The sequence below is a fragment of the Pieris napi genome, chromosome 6 (assembly GCF_905475465.1).
Source record: "Pieris napi chromosome 6, ilPieNapi1.2, whole genome shotgun sequence".
NCBI classification, from domain to species: Eukaryota; Metazoa; Arthropoda; class Insecta; order Lepidoptera; family Pieridae; genus Pieris; species Pieris napi.
In genome coordinates, this window is record NC_062239.1 from 10395616 (window position 1) to 10423157 (window position 27542).

The 27542-nt window shown below is 34.0% G+C and overlaps 3 protein-coding genes across 4 annotated transcripts in view; all 3 read left to right on the plus strand.

Annotated features, from left to right (window-relative positions):
- LOC125050192 (oxidative stress-induced growth inhibitor 1-like) overlaps nt 1-15006 on the plus strand; it is a 40223-nt gene extending 25217 nt beyond the window's left edge. For both annotated transcript variants that reach the window (XM_047649846.1, XM_047649845.1), the window contains exons 2-10: nt 1126-1466; nt 3669-3774; nt 5435-5534; nt 10585-10668; nt 11199-11387; nt 11775-11884; nt 13040-13200; nt 13631-13800; nt 14151-15006. In XM_047649846.1, coding sequence (XP_047505802.1) covers nt 1373-1466; nt 3669-3774; nt 5435-5534; nt 10585-10668; nt 11199-11387; nt 11775-11884; nt 13040-13200; nt 13631-13800; nt 14151-14939 — 1803 coding nt within the window. In that variant the 5' untranslated portion in view covers nt 1126-1372 and the 3' untranslated portion in view covers nt 14940-15006. The remainder of the gene's footprint in view (nt 1-1125; nt 1467-3668; nt 3775-5434; nt 5535-10584; nt 10669-11198; nt 11388-11774; nt 11885-13039; nt 13201-13630; nt 13801-14150) is intronic.
- A 2581-nt stretch (nt 15007-17587) lies between these two features.
- LOC125050327 (trafficking protein particle complex subunit 2-like protein) lies at nt 17588-18719 on the plus strand. The gene is made up of 4 exons (XM_047650083.1): nt 17588-17777; nt 17857-18068; nt 18225-18401; nt 18583-18719. The coding sequence occupies exons 1-4, from the start codon at nt 17718-17720 to the stop codon at nt 18626-18628; spliced, it is 495 nt and encodes a 164-aa protein (XP_047506039.1). The 5' UTR covers nt 17588-17717; the 3' UTR covers nt 18629-18719.
- A 1665-nt stretch (nt 18720-20384) lies between these two features.
- On the plus strand, nt 20385-21669 carry LOC125050328 (40S ribosomal protein S20). Its single transcript, XM_047650084.1, has 3 exons — nt 20385-20542; nt 20799-20960; nt 21432-21669. The coding sequence occupies exons 1-3, from the start codon at nt 20540-20542 to the stop codon at nt 21636-21638; spliced, it is 372 nt and encodes a 123-aa protein (XP_047506040.1). The 5' UTR covers nt 20385-20539; the 3' UTR covers nt 21639-21669.
- The last annotated feature ends 5873 nt before the right edge of the window (nt 21670-27542 follow it).

The window sequence follows — 27542 nt, forward strand, 5'->3', positions numbered from 1 at the left end:
TAGAAACACTAGTGGACCCCACAGACGTTGTCCTGCATGATATTTCAAGCTATTAGGATATTAAAGTATGAAAGTACCGACTGCAGCGCCACCTGCAGGGCAGGGATTTGTGAATCTAAATCATTCCCAGATCCCCTTGAACACACACAAAAAATTTCATCAAAATCGGTCCAGTCGTTTGAGAGAAGTTCAGTGACATACACACTCACAGAAGAATTATATATATATAAAGATTAAGATATATTGACAGTGACTGATTGTATTCTAATATCAAATATGAATGTCATGCTTACCTTTGCACAATTGTGCTTTTTTGTATGGTATCTGTATGTTTTGCTTAGCAATTACTATACCAGTATGCTTGTATATTTATGTTAGGACGAACATAATAAATTTCGAACTGCAAGTCATTTTAAATTATGCAGAGATTATGCAGACATGTAATGACTATATTAATGTTATCTGCAAATCCTGAAGGTCAGTGGAATGACCGAGCAGAGTCAAGGTTGTGGGGTTATGTGATATTTACGATTATATAAGACACTTTTAGCTAACCGGAGGTTAGGCACAGAATCACCAAAGTTCAGGTAAAACTGCACGTTGGATATCTATAAAGGAAACACAACTCTTCGAAATATTATGAACAAAATTTGAAAACTACCACATTCTTATTACATTAATAACTAGACGGTTAAAGAAACTTTTCAACAATTGTGGTAGGCTAGGGAATTATAGTTAAAACTAACTAATTTGTAACATAGCTAATGTTTGTATGACTCAAAACTTAGCAATTAAAAAGAGTGGCGGAGAGTTTCTTGCCAGTTCTTCTTGTCCGCTCTACGCTCTTGACTTGCGAACTGGTAGTAAATGTAAATTTACAATTAATTAAACATCTTTTCTGTTGACGTTCATAAGTGCAAGTTCAAGTTCATAACTTGGCTGTTCGAAAATTTATTATATGTGTTACTTACTGTGTATCAAACAGTAATTAAAACATATAATAAATTTTCGAATAGCCCCCGTGTGGGGTTGGGCCCCACGTTGGGCATCACTGCTCTAGACCAACACAGACCAATCTTGTTAACTTTCTATGTAAGCGAAATAATGTATTTTTTATTGTTACAGATAACACGTTGTCGTCAAAACAGTCACTTCGAAGAGTGGCATTGCAAAAGGCTCGAAAGTTAGAAGAACTCGGGTCATCGGATAGTTTACAATAGTCCGTAAGACTTTAAACTGCTTGTGATATTATTTAAAAGCATTTAGTGAATTGAGAATTCGATTGAGTACTCATTTTGTGATAGTTCTGAATAAGTTATTTATTGGAATACAGTTTGAATATAACAGATTATAGTGATTTGAAGTAACGTCTATGCTCTATGATAAAATCATAATGCGAGACACAATGAAGCCCTGTCAACACACATTGTCTGATGACGTCATCTACAAGGACGTCGTTGTTATAGGTAAGTAGATGAAGAGTTAAGAGGGGTGTACAGATTATAAGTGCATGAGGCTTCAATTAATTTTTAAAATTCGAACGAAGATAAATTTCCTTCGATATTTGATAATCCTTTTAACATTTGCTCGAACGGTGAAAGAAAACCGACCCAAAAAGTCGACAGCGTGTGGCACTTAGAGGCTGATCACCTTTTTTTTATATAGAACAGAGGGCAAACGGGCAGGAGGCTCACCTGAAGTTAAGTGATACCGCCGCCAATGGACTCTCTCAATGCCAGAGGGCTCGCGAGTGCGTTGCCGGCCTTTTAAGAATTTGTACGCTCTTTTCTTGAAGAACCCTAAGTGGAATTGGTTCGGAAATATTTGTGGGCAGCTGGTTCCACAAAGTGGGGGTGCGCGGCAAAAACTGCCTTGGAACACGCTCAGTTGTGGAACGGCGGACGTCGAGGTGATACGGGTGGAATTTCGTATTCTGCCTCGACGTCCGATGATGAAACTCAGAAAAAATTCACCTACTTGCTTATTAGATTTAAAAAATGATCATGAAACAGATTCAGAAGACCTAAAGGGGTTGTAGCGCCACTGATTTATTTATTTGGTAATTCTACAAATAATATTTGTTAGAAAAATCGGTTTTTCAGTACATTCTTTATGGTTCAGCCAATTACGATTCAGTACCAGCTCAGTAGTCAGCAAGAATTATACTATTCTATTTCTAGTTTTTCTAAGCGTGGGCCGCGTTAGACAACTAATCCGCGTTAAATAACAAAAAAATCGTGTTTTAATAAAATTTATTAGGGGAATATTATTTGTAAAATGCGTTTGAAATTGGCCCTTAACTGAACCTATCATTATCGCATTCATTGAACTTGTGAAGGACTTGGCATATTTCAATTAACTTCATTAATTGATAAAATCGACAACATTCTAGAAATTTCTACGGCAGCGTTTTGATTCTATAATTAAACTTAATTGATAAGATTTTGGCCTGAGAATTATTTGTTTTGTTACGTAATGTCCCGTAACCCCACAATAGGGTTTTTACATATTTTATCTATTTTTCCTTAAAAAAAAACAAATGAAATTTTTACAGAAAGTAAAGGATTCGAATGGAAGGTAGTCTTTTACTTAAAGACGGTAAACATTTGAATTAGGAACAAATGATTCTGAAAATTGGCCATTATGATATTATAAAACAGCGTAAAAAAAATTATATTCTATTAAATTATTAAGACTTTTGCGTCTAGAAGTTTCGCTTTCTACGTAATCTTGCAAGAGAATATCTATAAAGGCCGATTTACATTATCTTAGTGTTTAGGAGAGTGCTTTAGTACAACTTGAAAGGCAAGTTCTTTAGCGTAGCGTTTACTAAAGCAAGTAGCGTTTACATGTTTCAACTAAAGTACTATCTTAAAGCACTCTCCTAAACAATAAGATAATGTAAATCGGCCTTTAGAGTGTGTAACTAAATTGAATGTCCAAAACTAAAATGAAATCCAAAACACATCCTTGAATGTACTGGGCTAACTGAAGTAGAGTAATGTAAAAATTGTATTACGTAATTCTATTTATAGTCATTGTATACTGTTACGAAATGTATATCAGTATTATGTCATGTGTAAGTGGATCAGTATATGGCGCCGATATAAGTTATTGATTATGAGCACTCCATGTGTTGATACATAAATAATATTGTTGAGGGTAATAGTCATGAGGTAATTCTCTTACCAAACGAATAAAGAGAGTTTATTATGAAGAAGCGGGAAAACTTTGACTTTGTTTAGCAGTAACAATTAAGTTTTTTCTTTAAAATATTACTATATATAAATTACGTGTCACGTTGTTTGTCCGCTTTGGACTCCTAGTGTGTAGTTTGATCCAACTTAAAAGATAGGATAGCTTACATCTCAATTTATTCCCGCAATATTATTTTTTTTTTGCAAAATATTTGTTTATTATTTGATAGTCACAATTCTAACAGATGGCGCTGTATTGAAAGTACCAACGTTTCACATAAGCTACAATTTAATGGCATAACCACCAAAAAAGCATGGTGGTCCCCATGACTGGTGTTCTCCTACCGTTTCCCTTGAATAGTTTGCTACTATGTAATATAACAAAATCCGTAGCCATAGCAACGCTTGGCCGGTCTGCTAGTATTACTATATTTAATTGTCGTTTGTATAAGATTTAAAATAAAATTACAGGTAATGGACCAAGCGGTATGGTAACTTCTTTCATGCTGGCTGGTAATGTACCCTACCTGAAGGAAATCCCAGAAGACCTTCCCATAGACGAAATGCTGAAAGCCAGGTAATAGAAACTTGGCTACAACTTTAATTTATTGGCCTCAATTTTTTTCCTCGTGTCATTTTAAAAATAAATAAATTCATGAATAATTCTATTAAAACGTTTTATATATTCAATATTGTATTTCTGTCAGAGTATAGATTATTATTATTATATACATTGAATACATATTAACATTTTTTGAGACACAATAAAATTATTAGCAGATAATTTAAAGGTAGAGTTTGTGAGGGGTGTTTTGGGGGGGTAATCTCTTTATCTACTAAATAGAATTTTAAAAATATTTTACCAATAGAACGCCACGTTATTTGTTAGTAAATAATAGTAACCCAAAAATTTATAAGAGTTTATATACCAGTCAACATTATTTACACTTCAAACTACTGAACCGATTTTGATGAACTTTGACTGTTCTCTAAGTTGGTTGGTTGGTTCTCTAAATAAATTAATATCTCGATTGGATTTAGTTTCGGAGAAATTAAGCCTCGTATTCATGGTAAGCATTTGTGTAGCAACAGTTGAACATTGTTGACGAGCGACAAGAATGTTGCTGGAAACTTTGTTTAAATCAATATAGATTGTCCAGTCTGCGTTTAAATGTTGCCCGTTTTAGTGTTGTTGTGTTCTTTGAGATGAGAGATGGTGGGTTTTAAACTATCTTCTGCAACGAGAAAATTTCATGAGTATATTTAGGGCTTCAGAAATATCTTCAAATGCATCGTTCTTTTTGTTTCTATGCTTTTGATTGAAACAGTTATATTATTTGCATTATTTTATCATTGCTCCACACTACTGCCATGTTTATAAACGGTCGCAAACACGTCCACACATGTCTACAATTGTTGATAAACAGATGTTGCCGCTCGTCGGGCGAGAACTCGTCAACATGCCAACATGCAACACGCACTGTTGTCAGGAACATGATGACAGCAACTCCGCAACACGTTGATTCAATATTGTTGCTAAAAAAATGTTTACCATGAATACGAGCCTAAATAGATATGAAATAATTCCAAAAGAAAAAGCGTACAAAGTATACATGTCAGAAGTGAAACTTCTTTGGCAAACTAATTTTTAAGTCTTGTTCATATTTATACTAATCTAAAAATTTCCGAGACGTAGAGGGAGGGATAAAGAAAGATATGTTAGGAATTTAATTGTCATTAAAATATTAGGTGTCGAGAATTAATACTAATTATAAATTTATTTCTTCGATAGTAAAAACACGTAGCATTTTAATTTACAATTCGTCATTTAGACCAGTGCCGATAATTTTTGAAACCTAAAAAAATAATAGTAAGATGAAACCTATTGGAAAAGGAGGAGAATATTATAAAAATTAAAGCAAATATAATTTACGGGCGATCTGAGGTCGGGAAGGGTAGGGGGGGGGGGGGAATTTCAATTTTCTTCAAAATTTAAACAAGATTCATAGAGAAGTAAGGAAGGGGATGACGGATCTGGGCGTTACTGCATACGATTTTTTGCATTTTCTGAGAAGATTTACTATGGTAATATATATATATATTTTTACCATAGAAGTTTCACTTCAAAAACAAAAACCTTTGTTGAGTTTTTAAAAATAACATTGTTTTTCCTATACGTGTAACATTTCGTAGGGTTACTAAATTTCTCTATAAATGCTATTCTTGTAAAATTTCAGATTATCAAACATGCCTCCCGGACAGAGCCTGTACGAAGCTGACCTCGTCGAGTTGGCTGAAGGTCTGGAAGGTAGAAGTCAGAATCCCATTTCTTTGCTGGTAAATAATTTTATATGGGAAAAGGGGTCATCTAAGGTAACCTACCTTCTGTGCCTTACCCGAAAAAGTCAGTCAAACCTGGTTAAGCGAGAGTTCAAGGGAGCACAATCTCATTCTCGCTTATGGAGATTTCTCACTAACCCGAGTTTCTTGCTAATGCAGGTACATGGGTAGCGTTTCTCTCTTATAGAGGTAAGGAGGAGCAAGTACGAATGTAGTAAATATGTAATGTGATCAAATTATGTGCTTATTGTGCACAACATATTATGTATATATATATATTATATTTTATTTAGAACTAATTTACTCTTAAAAAAACCTACAATTCTAGCTGATAAATTTTGTCGAATATTGCTTGATCAACAACCGCCGCGCCGCGTTTTGATAGTACTGATGGGGACCGTCTCCAACGCATTTAAAGTACATAATATATAAAATAAATAAAGCCCGACTGTCGCTTATAGAGGTAAAGATAAGTAGCAGTCTCACTTACGGAGGTGCATGAGGGAAAAACGACTCTCTCTTACAGAGGTTTCTGTTTCTCGCTAATAGAGGTTTTGGGAGCTTAAAATGACGGGTCCCGGCTATTACACTTATAGAGTTTTCTCACTTACCCAGGTTTGACTGTACAGTACAGAATTTCTGATATAAAATTCAGAAAATCATTAATTCTAGTTTAAGCGGAATAAAGTTATTAAATGTTTCTATGTGAATTTGGCAGACACATTTCTGTGTCGGTTAATGAAATCTGTATTCCACATATTTCCAACTATTGTACATTTGTAGAGGTTATAGAAAGGCCTGTCTCAGCAGAAATAGTATGACAATTATAAAAATCACGGAAGATATGTCTTTTTTAGACAGGTCAATGTGCACACATAGATAAGGTAATCAGGTTTGTCGACCTGTCTGGCCCACAGATACTAAGGTTGAAATTGAAAATAAATTTTGGGTATCACGCGTTGCTTTCGTGACTTATATCAATATATATTACGTTTTTGACATATGGAAGTCTTGTCTTGTCGACAAGAATAGAAGAGTCTGTGATGTGGTTAAACTTACGTAAGTCTTATTTACTTCGCCTCATTTTTTTTCACAAATTTTTTCACTTATTGACTTTTTTTGACGCGTTAGGGAAAATTTGTAAGAGTAAATTTTTACGCGCACACCGTCACAAAAAACCGACACCTTGAATATCTGTTCAAACGTCGGTAAAACTGTCTGGGCCGCTTGCTCTGTTTTATCGACAACTTGCATTGTCTGTCATGGCGTAGTGTTTTTCAGAGTCGTGTTTAATTAAACCAAAATAATGATACGTGTGAACCCGTTTCAATGTAAGAAAAAACATAGTGTTTATTGTAAATTATCATGATTAGTGCATATTATATCATTTCGATTGGAAGAGACCATTAAAATGGAGAAAAATGCAATTCGAAGAGGGAAACGTCCCTCTAAAGTGCTCGAAGAAAATTATTACGTCAAAGAAGTATAACTTCTAACACGTGTACACACACGTTTTTTTTTTTCATATTAAATATCAAGACGATAACTTAGAACTATAATGACGTAACAGTATTATCAATAACAAAGGTAATTTAGCACTGCAACCAATAAACCCCACAATGGTTCTCTGTCCTAAGACTTTCCTTTCTAGCCTGTAACTTCTATAAAATAATTGTATTAAAAACCTTAGTAGCTGGAATATGTCGCTATAGAGCTATGGATGAGTAGGTGCGTGAATGTAATAGACAATTATAAGTTTGGAAGAGCCTTTGGTTAAATATTAGTTTTGCCTCTCAGTCGACTCGGTTAAGAATCAAAACTTAATCCGAAATCCTGTACGTTTTTGACATACAGGTGTCCGTAGTTCGCGCTAAGACTCTAAATCTTACCCCTTTTTTTTTTCACATGTGACGTAAGATTTATACGCGAAATGCGTTTGATTTAGAGGTCTGGAGGCCTCGGTAAAATTATTAACCAAATTATTTTCCAATAAAATGATCAGTTTTTTTAGTCGAATTCTTCAATCAAAAATTTATTGTGAAACCGAGTAGATTCTTTTAGTATTTAACATACATATAAAAATAATACAAAAGAAATGTTGTGTTTACTAGTCGGAATTTAAAACATGTTTTTCCAAAGTCTATTGTGAGGGTAGCTCTTTTGTGGTAGCAGCCCCGGTTGCACTCCCCTAAATCCGGCCCTGGTTGTATTTCTGGTTTCTATTGTTTGGCGCTCATTTATTAAATATTAAGGTGATATGCCAAACTTGACTGACTTCCAAGAAGGCATGACCTTCCCAAACGGAAAATAAACAAAGATAATTGTGACCTACCTGAACCTACGCTTTTTTTTCGCTGTCAAATAAAGCTTTTAAGTAAATGTTTTTTTTTGTACACCATTTTTCGTTGCCATAAAAAATGCGCACACATAAAGAAAGTCCATTGGTGCACAGTCGATGATCGAACCTACGACCTCAGGGATGAGAATCGCACGCTGAAGCCACTAGGCCAACACTCACTTTTTTCGAGATTTTTTTTGTTGCCATAGTAACTTAAATGCGATGGTATATTATATCCACAATAAAATACCATGGTAACATAGATATATACTATTTATTGCATACTCATTAAGGATATTGTAGATAATACATTAGGTTTGAGGCGATCAATATAAAAAAGAGCATTACAGCTATGTCACAGCCTCGACCGGTTCTACGCATTAACAAGTTTTATCGCTAAGAGGCAGTAGGCGTTGTTCACATCGCAACAAAATAGTAAAGATTTGGTCACAATTACGAAATAATTTAATATATGTAGTCTACAAAAGGAACTTTATTAAGTTACTATGTCAAAGTTATTTAATTATTAAAACTTCGTTGCATTGACATAATAAAATTGAACATAATTAAATAAAAAGGCGGGCAACTAGTGGCCTTATCGCTTTCAAATGATCTCTTCCAGGCAACCACTATATATAATGTAATAATTAACAAATACTATATATTGTAATGTGTAATTAACAGAATTTAAAAAAGGAGGTATAAGTTTGATGTATATACAGTAGGAATTGAAGTATCCATTTCTGTCTCCAGGAAGTCCTACATATTCTAATTCGTATCTCGCCGATGTCGATGATAATTTTTGCCGATGAGTAGGGATGTCTACCGATTCAAATTTAGTGAAGTGGAATAAGTGATACCTGCATCTTATGTTCCATAATAAACATATTTTTTTTATTCTCAAGTCACAATCTCGTCTTGAGCTCAATATGAAATTGGTTTGACAGCTCCTGAAACTAGATATGTTTGATTGATGTTGAATTCTGGCCAGATATCGTGCTACATCTGTGACTTTCGACCCTTAGACCAGAATTAACGATTTCGGAATAGGCCTTATTTATAAAGAATTATCTAAATGAAATACCATTGCAACAAAAATAATGGAATCCATTGTTAACTGCCAGCTCTTGAGGTATCTAGAGGGCCACCAGCTGATTAGCGATTATCAGTACGGCTTTCGTCGTGGTCGTTCGGCTGGTGACCTTCTTGTATACCTTACACATAGATGGGCAGAGGCAATTGAGTCCAAGGGGGAGGCGCTGGCGGTTAGTTTGGACATAGCGAAAGCCTTCGATCGGGTGTGGCACAGAGCACTGCTCTCGAAGCTTCCAGCCTATGGGCTACCCGAGAAATTATGCGATTGGATCTCCAGCTTTCTGGCCGATCGGAGCATCAAGGTCGTCATCGACGGAGCATGCTCCGACCTTAAACCCGTGAACGCGGGGGTCCCACAAGGCTGTGTTCTATCCCCGACCCTGTTTCTTCTGCATATCAACGATATGTTGCAACTTAGCAACATTCATTGCTATGCGGATGACAGCACTGGGGATACTTTTTACACTAGGTACCGGGCAGGTATTTCTCGGGCAGTTGTCGATGAGTACCGGAACAAACTTGTGTCTGAAGTCGAAACTCTTCTACGTGGAGTCTCAGACTGGGGCAGACTAAACCTAGTCCAATTTAACCCCAAGAAGACACAAGTTTGCGCGTTTTCCGCTAAAAAAACACCCTTTGTCGCTACTCCTCTTTTCGAAAACACTCTTCTTAAAGCCACAGCCAGCATTGGAATACTTGGCGTTGACATATCGAACGACGTTCAGTTTCGCGGTCACTTGGAGGGAAAGGCTAAATTAGCCTCCAAAAAGCTTGGTGTGCTCAGCAAGGCGAGACGGTACTTCACTCCGGGCCACCGCATGCAACTATATAAAGCGCAAATTCGGCCCCACATGGAGTACTGCTCTCACCTCTGGGCGGGGGCTCCCCAGTACCAGCTCCTTCCACTTGACCGTATTCAACGCAGAGCGGTTCGAATCGTCGATGACCAATCCCTTTCCGAGCGGCTTGATCCTTTGGCGTTGCGTAGAGATGTGGGGTCTCTCTGCATCTTCTACCGCATTTACCATGGAGAGTGTTCAGAGGAGTTGTTCGGATTAATACCTGCAGCTGAGTTTCGTCATCGGACGTCGAGGCAGAGTACGAAATTCCACCCGTATCACCTCGACGTCCGCCGTTCCACAACTGAGCGTTTTTCAAGGCAGTTTTTGCCGCGCACCACCACTTTGTGGAACCAGCTGCCCAGTGAGGTATTTCCGAACCAATTCGACTTAGGGTCCTTCAAGAAAAGAGCGTACCGATTCCTGAAAGGCCGGCAACGCACTCGCGAGCCCTCTGGCTTTGAGAGTGTCCATGGGCGGCGGTATCACTTAACATCAGGTGAGCCTCCTGCCCGTTTGCCCCCTGTTTTATAAAAAAAAAAAAAAAACAATCGCAGACTTTTCACTCTTTTTGACTTATTTACTGTTTTAACAACAGGCCTAGAATAATATCATCGGTATAATATTAATAAGGTTATACAAAAACTACAATGCCATTTAATTGGAAAATAGACCTTGCGGTGAGTTCATGGCTATCTACGCGTTGACATTGACAAATAGTCTATGGATATTGATTTTTGTTGCATAATAAGTTTTCTAATTAATTTTTTTTCAGATGGACAATTTGTTAAGACCATGCGCAGACTTGGGGATTCAAGCTGATTCGCTTATTGAATGGCGATATGACGTCGAAAAAGAGGTACGTATAGTCTACAAATTGTTTTACTTGATAGAACAAATACATTATTAAACATAATAAAGGCCGTTTAAATTACTTAACAATCACCTCGACGTCCGCCGTTCCACAAGTGAGCGTTTTTCATGGCAGTTTTTGCCGCGCACCACCACTATGTGGAACCAGCTGCCCACTGAAGTATTTCCGAACCAATTCGACTTAGGGTCCTTCAAGAAAAGAGCGTACCTATTCTTAAAAGGCCGGCAACGCACTCGCGAGCCCTCTGGCATTGAGAGTGTCCATGGGCGGCGGTATGACATAACATGAGGTGAGCCTCCTGCCCGTTTGACCCCCGTTCTATAAAAAAAAAACAAATGTCGACGTAATGTAATGATTACTTGGTATCCTACATACCTGTTTCTGATACATACCATATTGGAGGCTCTCGGGATTTTTTTGATTATATGATAAATCACATCTTACAGTACAAACTACCCTAATAGAATAAAAAAATCTTGATATACTATAATTTAAAATATTGTTTGATATTTTAGATTGACCACGTAGTCTTAGGCAGGGGCCCGCCTGGCGGTTCCTGGCACACGTTTCCGCCGAACGTATTAACTCTTTCTCCGGGCGCGTGGCTCTCCCTGCCTCCGCACACGACCGACTCCACCGAGCGACTGACGGCGAGTGGCGTCGCTGAGTATTGTCGGCGGTATGTTCAAGCCTGTCATTTACAGGTGAGGGTAGTTCTATATAACAAAAAAGTTTTTAAGAAAGCTCTTTTTACTATCCATAATATTTATTTTAAGTCAGGATTTTTTTGTCAGGATACAAGCCATTTGATATAAGCAGGTTTTTAGTTTAAGTTTTGCATTCATGAAGGACATAAATAAAAGTTAATATTACATTAGTATATTAACAATAACTACTGAATTTGGTGTGTATGTCAATAGTCTTTTTATTATTTCTTGTTTTGGTTTATTCATCAATTAATCTTGATAATTAAAAATACTGTTTTGTTTAATATTGTAATATGTAGTATAAATTATTTACAATAAGTAAAGTGTCCAATCTCAAAGTTTGGTAACATACAAACAAAACTAACATAAAGATAAATTTTTCAGCGCTACTTTCGCAGTGGCGTCGTGGTAACAAGTGTGACAGCTGCTCCTCGAACTCCCGGGGCTCCTTGCAGCCCTGCTTGTCCACGGGGAGCTGGCTATTGCGTCTCTGGGTAAGATTTATGAGTTTTCTTTAATATACACATACTAGTGGACCCCACAGACGTTGTCCTGCATGATATTTCAAGCTATTAGGATATTAAAGTATGAAAGTACCGACTGCAGCGCCACCTGCCGGGCTGATTTGTGAATCTAAACCATTCCCAGATCCCCTTGAACATACACAAAAAATTTCATCAAAATCGGTCCAGTCGTTTGAGAGAAGTTCAGTGACATACACACTCACAGAATAATTATATATATAAAGATTTATTTGTAAATTAATCCAATTAAAAACTAGATTATCTCTGTCTGAAATGTTAGTTATTTCAAATGTTTAAAAAGCGAGTCTACTCCCTCAAAGGCCGGCAACGCACCCACTAAAAATGGGTATCTATGGGCTGCGTAGACTGCCCTTTTTGGTCGTCCAGCAAGCTCGTTTGCCCCCCTATTATATAAAAAAAATGAAAAGTTATTTTGTAACTGTGTACTCTTATGAACGACAATACAGCGTAAACTCTTTATAACGAATTTCATGGGACCGGCATTTCTTTTCGTTATAGAGAGGTTTTGTTGTATAAAGAAAAAGAAACAAATTTAACCAATTACAATAATTTCTAATTTTATTACTATCAATAGGTAAATTATTCTTGACACATACATTCTGTTAACTTTGCCTGACGTAATACACGAAAGGTGACGATGGTGCATTTAGTAACTGAGACCAAAATTTCCTACGGGCAATGTAATCTAAGAATCACATGTGTTAATGCAATTAACAATAACAAAGTCTTTCTTAGAAATTTCGGCACCTCAAAAGGTTAGTTTTGTAAGCTGATTATAAAAACAATTACACTTAAGTATTTTGTTGATGTCTAAATATGAAAATATTTCTTCGTAATAGAGAAAGGCTGTTGCCTTATAAGAGTGAATTAATGTAAGGGTTTTGTGTGAAGCCAAACAAATTCAGCTCATATTTACGTTATACAGAGTTTTCGTTTAACGAATGATGTTATAAAGAGTTTACACGGTATTTAAAAAAAAGATCTGTGTGTATATTTTGTATGTAGACTTTAAATGGTTGCAATTATTGTTTTCCTAGAATAAAAATTATAATTTATTTCACAAATCACAAGTACCTGACTTGGACACATTTTTTTATATTTCAGATATGACCACAATGAACAGCGCGGGTTTAGATATGTATGTCGTCGGGTGGTCCTCGCGGCTGGTGCTTGCGACAGACCAAACGCACTTCCTGAACACATTTCGACACATGCTGTACATCAATTAGGTGATTTGGAGAGGGCTGCTCAGTTACTTGATACTAGTAAGTATCAATTTAAAGGCTTTTAACCTTTTAGATATTACAACAACCAGCAGTGTTTTGTATATAAATACAGTGTAAACTCTTTATAACGAATTTCAAGAGACCGAGCCTTTTCTTTCGTTTAAGAGACTGTTCGGTATATAGGGAGTGAATTATTGTATGGGTTTTGTGTTAAACCAAACAAATAAATGATACAATCTTTACGCAATAGAGGGTTTGTCGTTACAACGAATCACGTTACAAAGAGTTTACACTATTCAAATAATCAAAGGTATATTCAACAACACATTCTAAATACCACATAAAAATAAATATTTTATTGAATAAGCTTCAGAAAAGGTAGAAATAATTTAGTTTTTTCTCAAACATTGTTAGATAACTTCGTAATTTTACTAAAACTCATTTAAATTTAATGTTTTTTTTTTTTCAGAAAAGATCTCCGACAATGACCGCTCAGTACTAATAGTAGGCTCAGGCGTGTCAGCTGCGGACGCAGTGCGCCTCGCGCGCTCTTCACATCTCCATGTTTATCACCTACATCGAACAGCTGCAGACTCACTAGCTAAACTACCGTTGATTAATTATCCTGACTATAACCAGGTAGATTAACATTTTCTATAAAGCTTTAAACCCAAGATTTCATAAAAAATAAGTATGTAAAGTTCAAATAATCATAAACCAAAAGATAATTTTTTTACTTGCATGAACTTCCAAACAATAGTGTATTAATGTATTGTTAGCGGACTAACGCCATCTTGTAGCAGAAACCTATATAACGCGAAGCAATACCGGCGTTGACTTACTTTTATTTCGAGACTTCGTGCGGAACGGACGTGTTACTTACCCTCCCCTTAGTAAATTTTAAAAGTGTAAAGTACCTACACGTTCTAATCTTTTGTGTTGACTAATAGTATTTTTATTAAAGGTTTAAAATTTCCTTTTTTCAACAGGTCTACAAAATGATGTGTGACGGTCCATCAGGAAATCATCCCAATTACAACTCACTCCCTGAACATATGATTGTTGAGGTAACAACATTACATTCACCTGGGCTGCATCACCCGGATGAAGAAAAAGTATGCCTAAAGAAAGTCAAATTACTTAACCTAACAACAAACAAGACTATAGAATTAACTGTATCCATTATTGCAGTACTAATTGGCTCAAAACCAGACTTATTTTTTCTACAAACAAACTTTGATTTGAACACAATAGACTTAAAGAAGTGCAAGTGTAATGAAAAGAAAATTGATGATAAACAATGTTTTCTCAAAAACCACTGGCATTATTTTAAATCTGTATTAGGACAGAGTATACAAAGTTGCAAATCCAGGTACTTGAATTACACAGAAATAAATGGCAACATTGGTACGAAATGTTCAATACCAGATTGTAACAAAAGGGACACATGCACTTGCTACACCAAGGCTGAACATGGTCTTGCAGTCCGTGAATGCAAATGTGAAATCATTCCATATTCAAATCTACAGCAGGAAAAGAATTGTCAATGTCAACCGACAAACCCGTACAGCTCTGGTTTAGGTTATGGTATTGACCCAAAGAAGCCAGTTGACGGAAGATCCAACCCAGTGGCCATAGACAAGAGTACTCATGAATTGATTAATTACCCAGGAATGTATGCTTTAGGTCCTCTAACAGCTGATAATTTTATAAGGTTCATTCCTGGGGGTGCCCTAGCCCTAGTGTCATACATCCACCGAGAAACAAAATCAGAGTAATATAAAACCATTGAAATTGTGATTATATACTTAATTTTATACAATAAATTATTTTTTATACACTGTCTATGTATTTTTTCCTTGAGTACCTAAAATAATTGACCATTCTCGAGAGTAAAGTACCAGTATTCTTGAAGGACCTGGAGGCTGAGTTATATGCTTGTCAAAAGTAATGAAATAAAATAATTGTACTATAAATTTTATTATGTCAATACAATAAAAAACCTATATCTATTTAGTTACATTAACAGTAAAGATGGCACATATTATTTATATTGAATAACAATTAACATTTATAAATATTTTGCATATATAAGCTTTAAATGTTATCAATTGCTTTACATTTACAAAAATATATTTAAATGCAAGTAATGTGGTCTTAATTTATACCTTACCTACTTATGTCTACAATATTCATTCTTACCATTAAATAAAGCAACAATGAAGAAAGATGAGTATAATGTGATTATTACTTTAGTTCTTTTCTAAAATTGCGAATGAATTTTTCAGATCATAATTTGTAGATTTCAGATCATGATTTGACAATTAAAATTAATTATTTTTAGTTTTATTAAACAAATGTTATTACATTTATTTATTAAAAAAGCCAAACTGCCTTCACATAAATATACTTCTTACAATAAAATATTATTTCATTACTAAAATCAAATGCAATTTACTTAATTATTTATACAATTAAGAGGTGATGATCTATAGCTCAAATTAATTGTAATTTATACAATACTTGTAGTAAAATTGATACTTAACATTAATGATTCAGATACATTTGTAAATACACAAATAAAAAGTACAAATACAAATAACATAAATCGTCAGTGTCTGCTCGGTGGAGGCGGAGGTATATGAAACAGTATAGTAAGTCGTTGCAACTCTTCAGCCAACACTCTTGGTAAACCCAATGCATTTACTGCATTAGAGTCCTTCAAATGTAGTGCCAAAGCTAGCAAAACAGTGTGTCTTAAGCTGCGTACACCAATTGTAATATTCCAATTTGCGCGAAACATCATACCGCCAATATTTGTAGGTGGTCGGTAAATAGGATTATTATTTATAACGTACCGTTCTTTAGTTGCTACGTCTGTGAACTCCCACGGATGAGTTATAAAAGAATTGACGTCAAAGCATGTACCTGGCTCCATGCGGACGTAATGCCGCTTTACACCACGAAAGTCTCGCCACCAAATATCTATTGGACGCGATGTTTTATTTGTAAATCTAAGATAAGCTCGCTGCGTTGATTCCAGAGATCTTACAAGCATGCTTTGTCCGTTTGCATCTATTTCATACAGTAAATCACTTTCGTCACTCTCCGACATAATTTCAATGAGGCCAACACATAACTGATAGCAGCTTAAGCTAGATAATTATGATAATTATTATTTGTCATTTGGCACACTAAAACCATGCAGTACAAAGCATTAAGTTTTACTTAGGAAAATTATATTTAAACAAAAAATATTAATGGCGAGACGTTTCACTGAACTTAACAAGTTTTGATTTATTAATTAAAAATGTATTAAAAGAAAAAGTTATTTTCAGTTATATTGCTTAAACACCAAAACAACAACAATGAAGTATGAATCATAGATCTTTGAACAATGATATTTAATTTTGCCACGATTTGAATTGAATCTGTCAAATAGTCAACTTGTCAACATCAAAATCAATACCAGCTGATTCATGACAGTTATAAAACTATTTCCATAAGTTAGGTTACTAGCAGTATTATAAGCGCGAAATTGTTAGAATTAATTTATTACATCTTTAGGTAAAAAGTAATCGTCTCGAAAAATTATCCTTTTTTTCGATCATCAAAATCAAGAAGAATTAAGAAGTTAATTTTTTTTATATATACAAAGACAATATAGAATCATAGCTAAAAAGGTTACAAACATCGTGCTATCTGTTATCACCAACACTCCTCTTCACGAAGCCAGAGCCGCTTTAAAAATTCCCATGCTTATTCTTAGTTTCTGCAGCCGCGGCCCTTGCAACTGCTCGTCAGGTCACTTTTTCAGGATATCTGCTTCGATATTTTTAGTGCAAAGATACTTTACTTCTATTACACCCTTCTGAATCAAATCTCGAATGTAGTGAAGCTATACGTTCCGATTTAGACTTTACCGAATGGTTGACTTTCATGCTGCTAGGTTATCACAAGTTAAGGCCTGTATTCTGAATCTGAACATATGTATTATGCATTTACTTTCTCTTATGGGTGTTCTATCTTGTTATAAATCACAACCCATTTTTATCTTTGTTAATTGATTTATTCTTTACAAACAAGAATAATTAATTTATATTCTCATAGAAACGCTCAAGGAAAAAAACATAATATATATTCACTCGTCTTAAGTCTGTTTTCTTCTTTTAGTGTCCTATCTTTACGTTGCCACTTGCCACATACATCAAACAATATAGTATGTAGTATGTACATTTTTAGTGCGTATCTACGATTCGCTACACGCTTGTTATGAAACAGACAAAAATATTTGTTTCTGGTTCAAGGAAATATTTTGTAGTAATATAGGGATATAAGTGTATGTGAGAATACTTAACTACATTATTCAATAATTACAATACAAAAAATACATTTATTCCGATTTACGTTAGTCTGTCCCATTTAGTGTTTCTAATCTGTGACCTGTAGGCTGTATTCCTAATTTCCTACTTTGTACTTTGAAAATTGAAAACTGTTTTCCTTCAACAACATAACTTAAAAGGTGTTTAATATCAAATAAAATAATCTAACTTTGTATGATATATATTTGTTATTGTAAGGAAATGGCGGTCTGCGTTGCTGTGATTGGAAAAGATGTAAGTTTGTTTACGTTGCTCATATTAAAATAATTTTAAATTCCTGTGTATCTAAAACCAGAGCAATATTTACTTCCAGAACGCTCCCTTGTACATTGGGGGAATCGGTAATGACACAAGCACGGATAATGAATTATCGACACAATGGCTAGTTCATACAGCTCTTGATGCGTTAGAAGAGAGACTTGTGTCTAGTAATACTACTACAGCAAACACAGCAACAAATGCAGCTCGTACTGATTTAAGAGATTTATATTTGGGCTTGTTATATTCAACAGATACTCATAAAATGTATGTATTAACTAATTTTATTTTATATGAAAACAGCATATAGTGATGCTAAATCTATAAAGTAACAATAGAAAAGATATTTTAAATACAGAAATCCATGAGAATATTTTATAGCTTATAGTTAATGTCGTTTGTCTATATTCTATTCCATTTCAGTTATGGTTATGTTACAAATACGCGTATTAAATTGGTATTGGTGACTAGCTCAACATCACCAAGTGGCAGTAACATAAGGGATGCAGAAGTAAGAACTGCACTAAGGAGATTACATGCACTTTATGCTGATGCTATTTGTAATCCATTCCACTTACCTGGTGATCAAATTACTTCAATGTTAGTAACTTGCTATCATTATTAGGTATATTTTATTATCAACTGATACAGCACACAATTTTAAGTTCCTTCGTATGAACCTTGATAGGTTAAGCTCTCACTTTTTATACAATTGAACAATACAAGTCACTAATAAATTAAGCCTTCCCAAATTCTTATTAATATTTATATTCTTTTTCAGAAAGTTCGACAAGCAAGTGAAAAATTTGATGCTTAATAATGTTTAGAGCTTAGTGTCATAGAAATATATTTCAGTTCATTATAAAAAATATCTATTGTGTGTAGAAATCAATAAATATTACCCAAGGATCACAACCATACACTAAATATTTTTTACATAGTTTTAAGTTTAAATAATAGTGTTGTTTAGAGTTACTATTATTACATTAATTTATAAATAATTTAATATGAGGTCATTTATTAAACAATGTTATAATAAGCTAAATAACAGTTATTTACGAAATCCTTTCCTTAGAGAGAAAAATATATGCTTTGTGAGCAATATGTAGGGGAGACTGGGTACACTTGATCCCTAGGGGACACTTGGTAATCTTTATTAAAAAATCTACTAAATGCGCAATCTTTTTTTAAACTAGCAACACTTGTTTGTTTATAGCAAGGTTAACTTTCTGTCATAGTTTCGTTGGACAAATATCAGTAGTTTGCAAATGGCCGGCAATCGAAATTTTCTGTGGTGATTTATATAAAATTTGGTAAGTTTTAACACGACATATTTAATAAAGTGTGATGGATTCGCTTTTTTAAAATGTGTATAGCTTTTAGAGCATTGTTTTTCCTGTGGTTTGACGCTTGTTGTTATGAATTAAGTAGTAAAGTGTTTAGAGTGATGCATGTTTCATAACCTCAATGTATTTGGGGAGATTTGATCCTCTTCCATAGGGGTGAATTGATCCCAGGGATCATGTGTCCCATAAGAGGATCAAGTCTACCATACATAAAATATTTACTTTTACACTTTTATGGCGCAATTATTTAATTTTTAGAATACGATGCCGCGAAAGTATAAAACTAAAGAAGGTTCAAGAAAAAGAAAGCCAATCGATAAAGAAAAACTAAAACTTGCGGTAGCTGCAGTTCTGGCCGGAAATACACTAAAAGGCACTGCAAAACAATATTCGGTACCTCTCATGACTTTGAAAAGATATGCTAGAAAGCAAAAAGAAAATGACGAGGAAATATCATACGAACCCAACTACAAAAAATCGCAGACATTTTCAGACCAAGAAGAAAATGATTTATAGAAGTCATAAGTTTAACTGATTTATTTACGTTACGTTTTTTAATATTTAAGTATAAACAAATTGTGTTTAATACTAGTCCTTTGGTAATTTGTTTTTAAGTAAAAATTTGAAAATTAAAACTGATTCAAAATTATGTGATTTATATTTTAGCTGCCCTTATAATTAGTTCCCTTTATAAAATTGGATTTCTAGCAAAAAAGAAAATAAAGTAAACTCACGTGATTCATGTGTCCCCTATGTATGGGAGATTTGATCCCCCGGGATCAAAGCTCCCTTATGGTTGGGAACAAGTGTCCCTGATATAAGGGACACATGATACACGTCCATGGTATGAAGTTTTATGAAATTATGACTAAAATTGTAAACAAATCATGCCCTCTTTCGGATTGTTGATAGATATTTATATTCGAAACATAGAAATATAAAAATTTTAGCAATAATGTAGAGAGTAATAAATTTAGAGACCAAAATACAAAGGTGGGATCAACCCTCCCCAGCCTCCCCTACTATTTTAATAATGGATGGTCAACTTTCGACTCAATATCGATATTATTAATTGAACTCACGCTAGATAGCACTTCATAATTTACAATACAATATTGTATAATGATTAAATTATTATAAAATAATTAGAAGAATTCTACAAAAATAAAGTATTCTAAATGATATTATATTGAATTTAACTAGTTTATTTTAGTTATACGCGATTTAGCGAAAAATGGTCACCTGTAGCCGTAACATGGTAACACTGGCTAGTGGCTGGTAAAACAAAATGTCTTCTTTTAACTTGACGTTTCGAGTGAAGCTGTTCTCCGGTTCAGCGCTGAGCACTTTTTTCGTGGAAGTTGTTTATCTCGACCGGGAAAACTTAACAAAATGGTAAAGTATAATGATGAAGTCCCATATTGCAAAATTATAATCTTACAAGGATATCTTAAATATAGCGTTTTATGAAGTTTTAGGTTATGTTTACACGTGTTATATGCGCGCGCGTAAATCTTCACTTTAATTTTAAGGAATTTTTATCCACCTCACCCCTTTACTACTGTCAATTAATAATTATTATAAGCTCTCAATATAAACTTTCTTCACGATTAAAATTTTAAATCCTAATCATTCAATCATATATTTTTAGGCAGCCGCTGTCGTATCAGGCAAAGACATTGAGAAGCCTCAGGCTGAGATCTCTCCTGTGCATCGCATTAGGATTACCCTGACATCCCGTAATGTCCGCTCATTGGAAAAGGTCTGCTCTGATCTTATCAATGGAGCTAAGAAACAAAAACTGCGTGTCAAGGTTGGTATATATGTATAAGAATAACACATAACTCTTACTGTAGGAATTTGGTTTTACTGAATTTTATACAATAATTTCAATTAAATTAGGGTTAAATTTTCTCATTATATAAATATTGAAATTAAGCAAATTCCATCTATATGCATTCTGTTATTTACCATGTGTAAATTTTTGTTGAAATCACAATTTACATTATTTTGTAACTGTTTTATAATTGGTAAATAGAATGCACCATCATGAAAGCATTGTATGTATTTGTATTAAATGCAATGTTCACTAAGTTGGTGCAACATTACTGCATTCCAAAGTGCAGAATGTATGCTTTATGCTGCATTCTGCTCATAGGTCGGCAACATTTTTCAAGTGACTATTTAAATTTTTTTAGTTACTAATTATTATATTTATTGAATAATTAAGAAAGGAGCAACATTAGAAAACATGAATTTTACTTGACTCAAACTTAAATTTCAGGGTCCAGTCCGCATGCCAACCAAGATCCTCCGCATCACAACCCGTAAGACACCTTGTGGTGAAGGTTCAAAGACCTGGGACAGATTCCAAATGAGAATTCACAAGAGAGTAATTGACCTTCACTCACCCTCAGAGATTGTGAAACAGATCACATCAATCAACATCGAGCCTGGTGTAGAAGTGGAAGTAACCATTGCCGATGCGTAGGCACAACTGCCAATAAAAATGTATAAATGAAGTTATCTTTTATTTAAAATGGTCTTCTATTATCCCAACATATTTGAAAAAGTTTTACACATGTAATATCCTTGTAAATAATTAGTTTTTTATTTAGATGATGCATGATGCTCAAGTTGATCCATTAATGATGAGATTTTAATATCATACAACTGACCTGAACCTTTAACTTTCGATAGTTACCCTGATCTGTATAAAGAGGTTTTGTACCGCGTGTTGCCGAAGTAGCGACATCCGTAATCTTGATTACATTTAGAGCAGTGAAGGTTCAGAGATAATTTTTTTCTGTCATGTTTTTAAATGAATAATGTGTATTGTGAAACCAAGTATACAAAAACGTCGGGATTAATAACGCTGTGGCTATTGGAAGATAGAGTTAAGGCATTAGGCACATCGTATTGAACGCGGACGCAAAGTGCAAACATAACTTGAGTTCCTAAAGTAACGCCATCTAGAGTCTAGAGAGAGAGAGTCCTTAAAAGGACGTTGTAAATGCTATGTTTATTTTATAGATGGAGCCACTATGATAATGGCAACTTTCCTTAGACTTTCTTTCTATTGATATTATTATCGGTCCTTGATTTTATAAGTAAAAAAAATTTCTAGCATTCAATACTTAATATGCACCGACATTACTTAAGCTTCATGGACTATTGAGAAATACTGATTTTAAAAATATTGGGTTCTATTTTCAATTTTTTTTACTATTACTTATAATTTATAATTATCAGTCTTCCAGTGGCGTAGGGTGGCAGGGCTGGCAATATGGCCGGGGCCCTCTTGCCCAAGAGATATTATATTTTATGGATGAATGTGAAGTCTCCAATACGCATTGGGCTAGCGTGGGGACCATTCCCTCTCGCCTATGAGAGGAGGCCTATGGTCATTAGTGGGACATATACAACGTATAATTGGGTACTCTGAAAATCTCAAAGTTTATTAAAATTAAACTGAGTACAACGTGACAATTTTTACTGATAGGGCCCCATCAAAGAATTTGCCACGGGCCGCAGATGGTATAGTTACGCCACTGTAACAAATAGCTGTTACAATACTATAAACCACATAATTTATGATATTCTGAAAAATTAATTTTATTAATTGATTCTTTCAATTTAACTTTCTTACAGTATTTAAATAAATGTAGTGTAGGTTTGTATTCATATATTCTGGGTCACGAGATTCTTATATTAACCCAAATTTCTTAAAGTCGGTTGCAGTCACGCAAATGAAATAAAAATACGAAATCACTAAGTAAATAATTTTTATAGTTGATAAATTGGTACAGATTATAATTACTAAAAATCACAATTAGTCTACCTATGCTCGCGACCTCTGAGGTAAATTTTGGATCAATACAGGTAAATAGGATTCAAAACCTTCTTGTTTTCTATTCTTTTGCAAATTTTCTACATTCGCCACCCTAATATTATAGTCTCGAATTAAAAGTAAAATTAAATATTATACCTATACAATAGTGACGTAAGCCGTAAAGCGTCTTCAAGATATTAATATACCACCAAAGCAATCGCTGGAGTTGATTTTTATTGTTTTAGTTTAATCATTTCCTGTACAAGCAAAATCAATAACCATTTCCGATTGTCTATGCTTAATCTAGCGTGTCACCGGCCTAAAAAAATTGTTTATATATTATAGACTATAGGCTAAATATATATCTTAAGATATGTCTTCAAAAGGGCTTTTTGGGCAATGTATTTTAAAGCTCCCTATTAAAACAACTGACTTGAACAGCAATTAGTAAACAACACAAACACTTAAACGCTTGATTAATTTTTCGTCCGGTTAGTTTAAGTGGTATAATTCATATTCAGACATTAATATTAATCCCTTTTTTTACCATTCAATCGTCATTAGAAGGGTAGTAAGATATTAATTACACACTTAAGAAGTGTTTAATAAAAATGGCTCCTAAGTTCTATAGCAAAAGAAAAGCTTTAAAAATTTACACTACGTTATGAAGTCGCTAGAATGCTTGAAGTGTCTTTATTTCAAAACGTAATTTTTAATCTGTTAATATCTGGATTCCGACAACTGAGATAGATAGGTCTAGACTCTAGTGGGTGTTGTTAGACAAATAGAGCTCGTAGTATAGATCAGAACATATTTACCCAAAAAAAACTTCACAGGCTTAGTAATCTCATGTTTATATAAAAAAACTAAGCTAAATAGGCCTTACAGGAGCAAACTTACTGTACATCTGAAATCGACCAACAAAAGTACATTCGTGACAAAAGTAGGACGAGCGTAATAAAATAAACGATTTTCGGCATTGCGGTACCAGTTACTAATAGCTTACGGAAATGCGATATGACATAACACACCCACATCTCATTTAGATAATATGTAGTACATATGCAGGAAATAATGCTACTTAGGTACCTTGTAGTTTAATATTGGTATAGTTATTCTAGTATTCCTTCCCTTATTCAAAGGTTATTACTTACTTCGTCTAACATCAAACAATAATACTTAATAAATTTTAATCGATATTTCAAAAAAAATATTTTCATCAAAGTTTGGATTATTAAACTTCATATTTATGCCTTTGTTTATTGAAATTGCCTTTCACGATCTTAGTTTTACAAAAGTGATAAAAAGCTTTGGGGCGAACATAAGAGGATGGGGTAAGGGGCTGAACACCCCAGGAAAGTGAGTCAATATTTGGAAAAAGATTACCTAATGGGTTAGTGCTGTACTATATGGGCGTTGGCCAGGAGTAATAACAGCTAATGTCTATATGTATTTTCCTATGCTTTATAATGAGTTGAATTGACGATTTTTTTCATTAAAACAAATGAATATATAAATGAAAAAACATTATTACATAATTTTGCGGGTTATTAGGTGTTAGATAAATAATATTGATGGATTTATATAAAACCTTACAGAACATTAAAGATCAAAGCATAGGTAAAATACTAAAAGTTTTAAAAAAGCTTTCAATTTGCTTCAAAAGCTGAAATTAACGAGAGTACTCAGCAAATTAAAATCCTATTCGGAACATGTACAATTATATAAGTTATGTACAAAAGTTTTATAATCTATGTAGTATATAGTTAAGGTCGATGTACTGGCAGATCGATAGTGCCTGGATGCGGCAAGTTGCACTATTCTGGATAGTTAAAGCGTTCAACTTACCGTAAACTAACCAACCGTTTCACAGGTTTTTGGCCCACACCGCTTTGTGAAATCAGCTCCATCGCTGTAATTTCGAGTTCGACATTGCTGACCCATCCTTAAAGAAAACTATCTTTACAATTTATTTTATATTAGAATATTTCAATATTCAGCAATGGGCAGATCAATTAAATAAAAGGTGGTTAAGTATTTTTAATTAGGTAATTACTAAGTAAACTAAAATTGACACGTTTTCTATTCTATTTTGGAAGACATTTTATGTTTACCAAAATTATCATGTATTTTGATTAAATAGATTGTAACTTATACTGTAGAGTGTAGACAATGTTTAAATATGATATGGTGTACTGTAATAAATGAATAACAATAAATGATAATGCGTTTATATACAACTTAATCGATGTTAGTGCAGCTGGACCTGCGCAATACCTAGGTATCAGACTTCTAGCGGTCCTGGGCTCCGAGAAAGAGATATCCCATAGCGACTGCATTTGCCCTCCCTTTCTACAGGATTAGCTCGGGAACTGGTTGCCATGGTAACAGGGCGTGGGCTAGATTCCTAGGATCGATTTTATTCGTTTGATTTAGTTTCAAACTTTCCTTATAAAGGGCAGTTTGAGTCACAAAAAATATATTGGTTACATCAAATAGAAGTCTATCAGAGTTTATTGACGTTTTAGAAATCTGATATGTGGCTCGCCCTCGCTTATGCTAGAAGAAAGCAAATTGATTTATAATTAATTTAGTTTTCTCTCAATACTTTTTCCTTCCTTTTTTAATAACGCCAACGTTATGAAAATTAAGTGCCAACTGCCGCTTATAGTGTGCACTATCGCGCGGCTTGCAAATGCGTAGCCGGCCTTTAAAGATTCGGTATCCTTTATTTAAAGACGAGCCTAAACAATCAGTTTGCCAAATACCACCACAGATAACGATGCCCTCAAAAATATAGTCAAAGTCAAAAATCATTTATTCATGTAGGTAACACAATGTACACGTAAGCAACATACATTAAATGATTCTAATTTTACATTTACTGCCAGTTCTCAAATCAAGGGCGCAAGAGAAGAACTGGCAATAAACTCTCCGCCACTCTATTCAATCCCCAAGTTTTTTTTACACAACGTTTGTAAGGAGTTGCAACCATGAGCTGCAACTGTAGTGTGCAGCATAGTATCCTATAAATATGTGTACCTCACTTATTTATAAGACATATGCAATATACGGAAGACTTAAAACATCTGTGACCGTATCCTACCCTACATTAATTTTATCAACAAAATCTAAAAGTCCGTAAACGAAGATTAATGTTTCTACTTCTCTAGTGTCAGTTATTCCGTTACACAATACGAATAAAGCCCATTTTCTAGACGATTGACTGTAAAAGTACGTTTGTGATCAATTTCGCCTACGCGTACGTATAGAATAATGAATGCTTAGATATTCCAATTGTTTTTCATAAACTATTTTCATGAGCGTCTTGCAACTTGCTGTTTATATATTTAATTTGTATTATTTGCGTGCTAAAATAAATATGATTTACTAAATAATACTTCTGTAACAGATACAAACTTAATTCATAATTAGACGTTCCTTTGTTTTGGAGTCGAGTCGGAACCTTTTAGAGAGATTTTTTAGTTAGAATATTTTTAGATAATTATTAATTTAAAATGGCACTCTAACGAAACACATACAAAAAATACAATACATGCATTAATGTAAAGTTAAAACAACATTTAAAGGAAAACATTACAATTACGAGTATAATATATTTAAATATATTTCTTCTTTGCAATTTTTATTATGTTTGGACAACTAAATTAATTTGATACCCAAATATTTGTGTGTGGTAAAACTTGATAGATATATATTTTTCACCCTAGTTCTCGAAGTACCATAAATGTAAATATATGAGGGTAGCTATTTTTATTACTGTTTATCATTGTAATTGATAGGATTGTAAATCCATGGGTGGGGTAAAATATATCGATATTTTGGCGTAGTCTTTTGTATCTGACAATTTAAATATTTAGATTTGCGTTCATGAATACGCAGTAATCTGAGCATTGAAAGATCACCGAGACTAAGCACGAATTAGGACACCCGTTTATCACATAGGTATTGAATTTCACCAAAAAAAATCATAATTAGCGTACTTTATATTAGGGTGCTTTTTATTTTTTAAACTAAGTACTATTATAATCATATATCACAATCATAATATATAAGTAAGTTGCTTAATCATTGCTGTTCTCTAACCTAATTTGTATAAACCATATTATTAATATATATATTATTTAAGTTGCGGTATAAAAGATATAAGATTGTATTAAGTATTATATATATATATAAAATATATCTTATATTATGAATATATATATATTAAGTATTTCCGATGCTGCAGAAGTGCAGTTTGCAGTTTCTCTGCAGTTAAGAGGAGAATAGTTGAAGGGGGCCACCCACTCCTAGATTTGAAAGCCTTATATAATATTGAAGTAGCCGGGAAGTAGCCTACACATATAACCTCGCATTAATAAAGTTAGATTGGTTTTACTTTGGTTATGGCGCCAAAACATCTATTTAAATGCATTATTAAAAGTCATAAGTTCATTTAGTTTTAAGCTAAATTATTTCTTCTTCTTTACTTTAATTAAATCTTTTATAAGTCCCTTCGTATTGATGTATTTTGTCTATGGCTGACCTTCGACATAATTA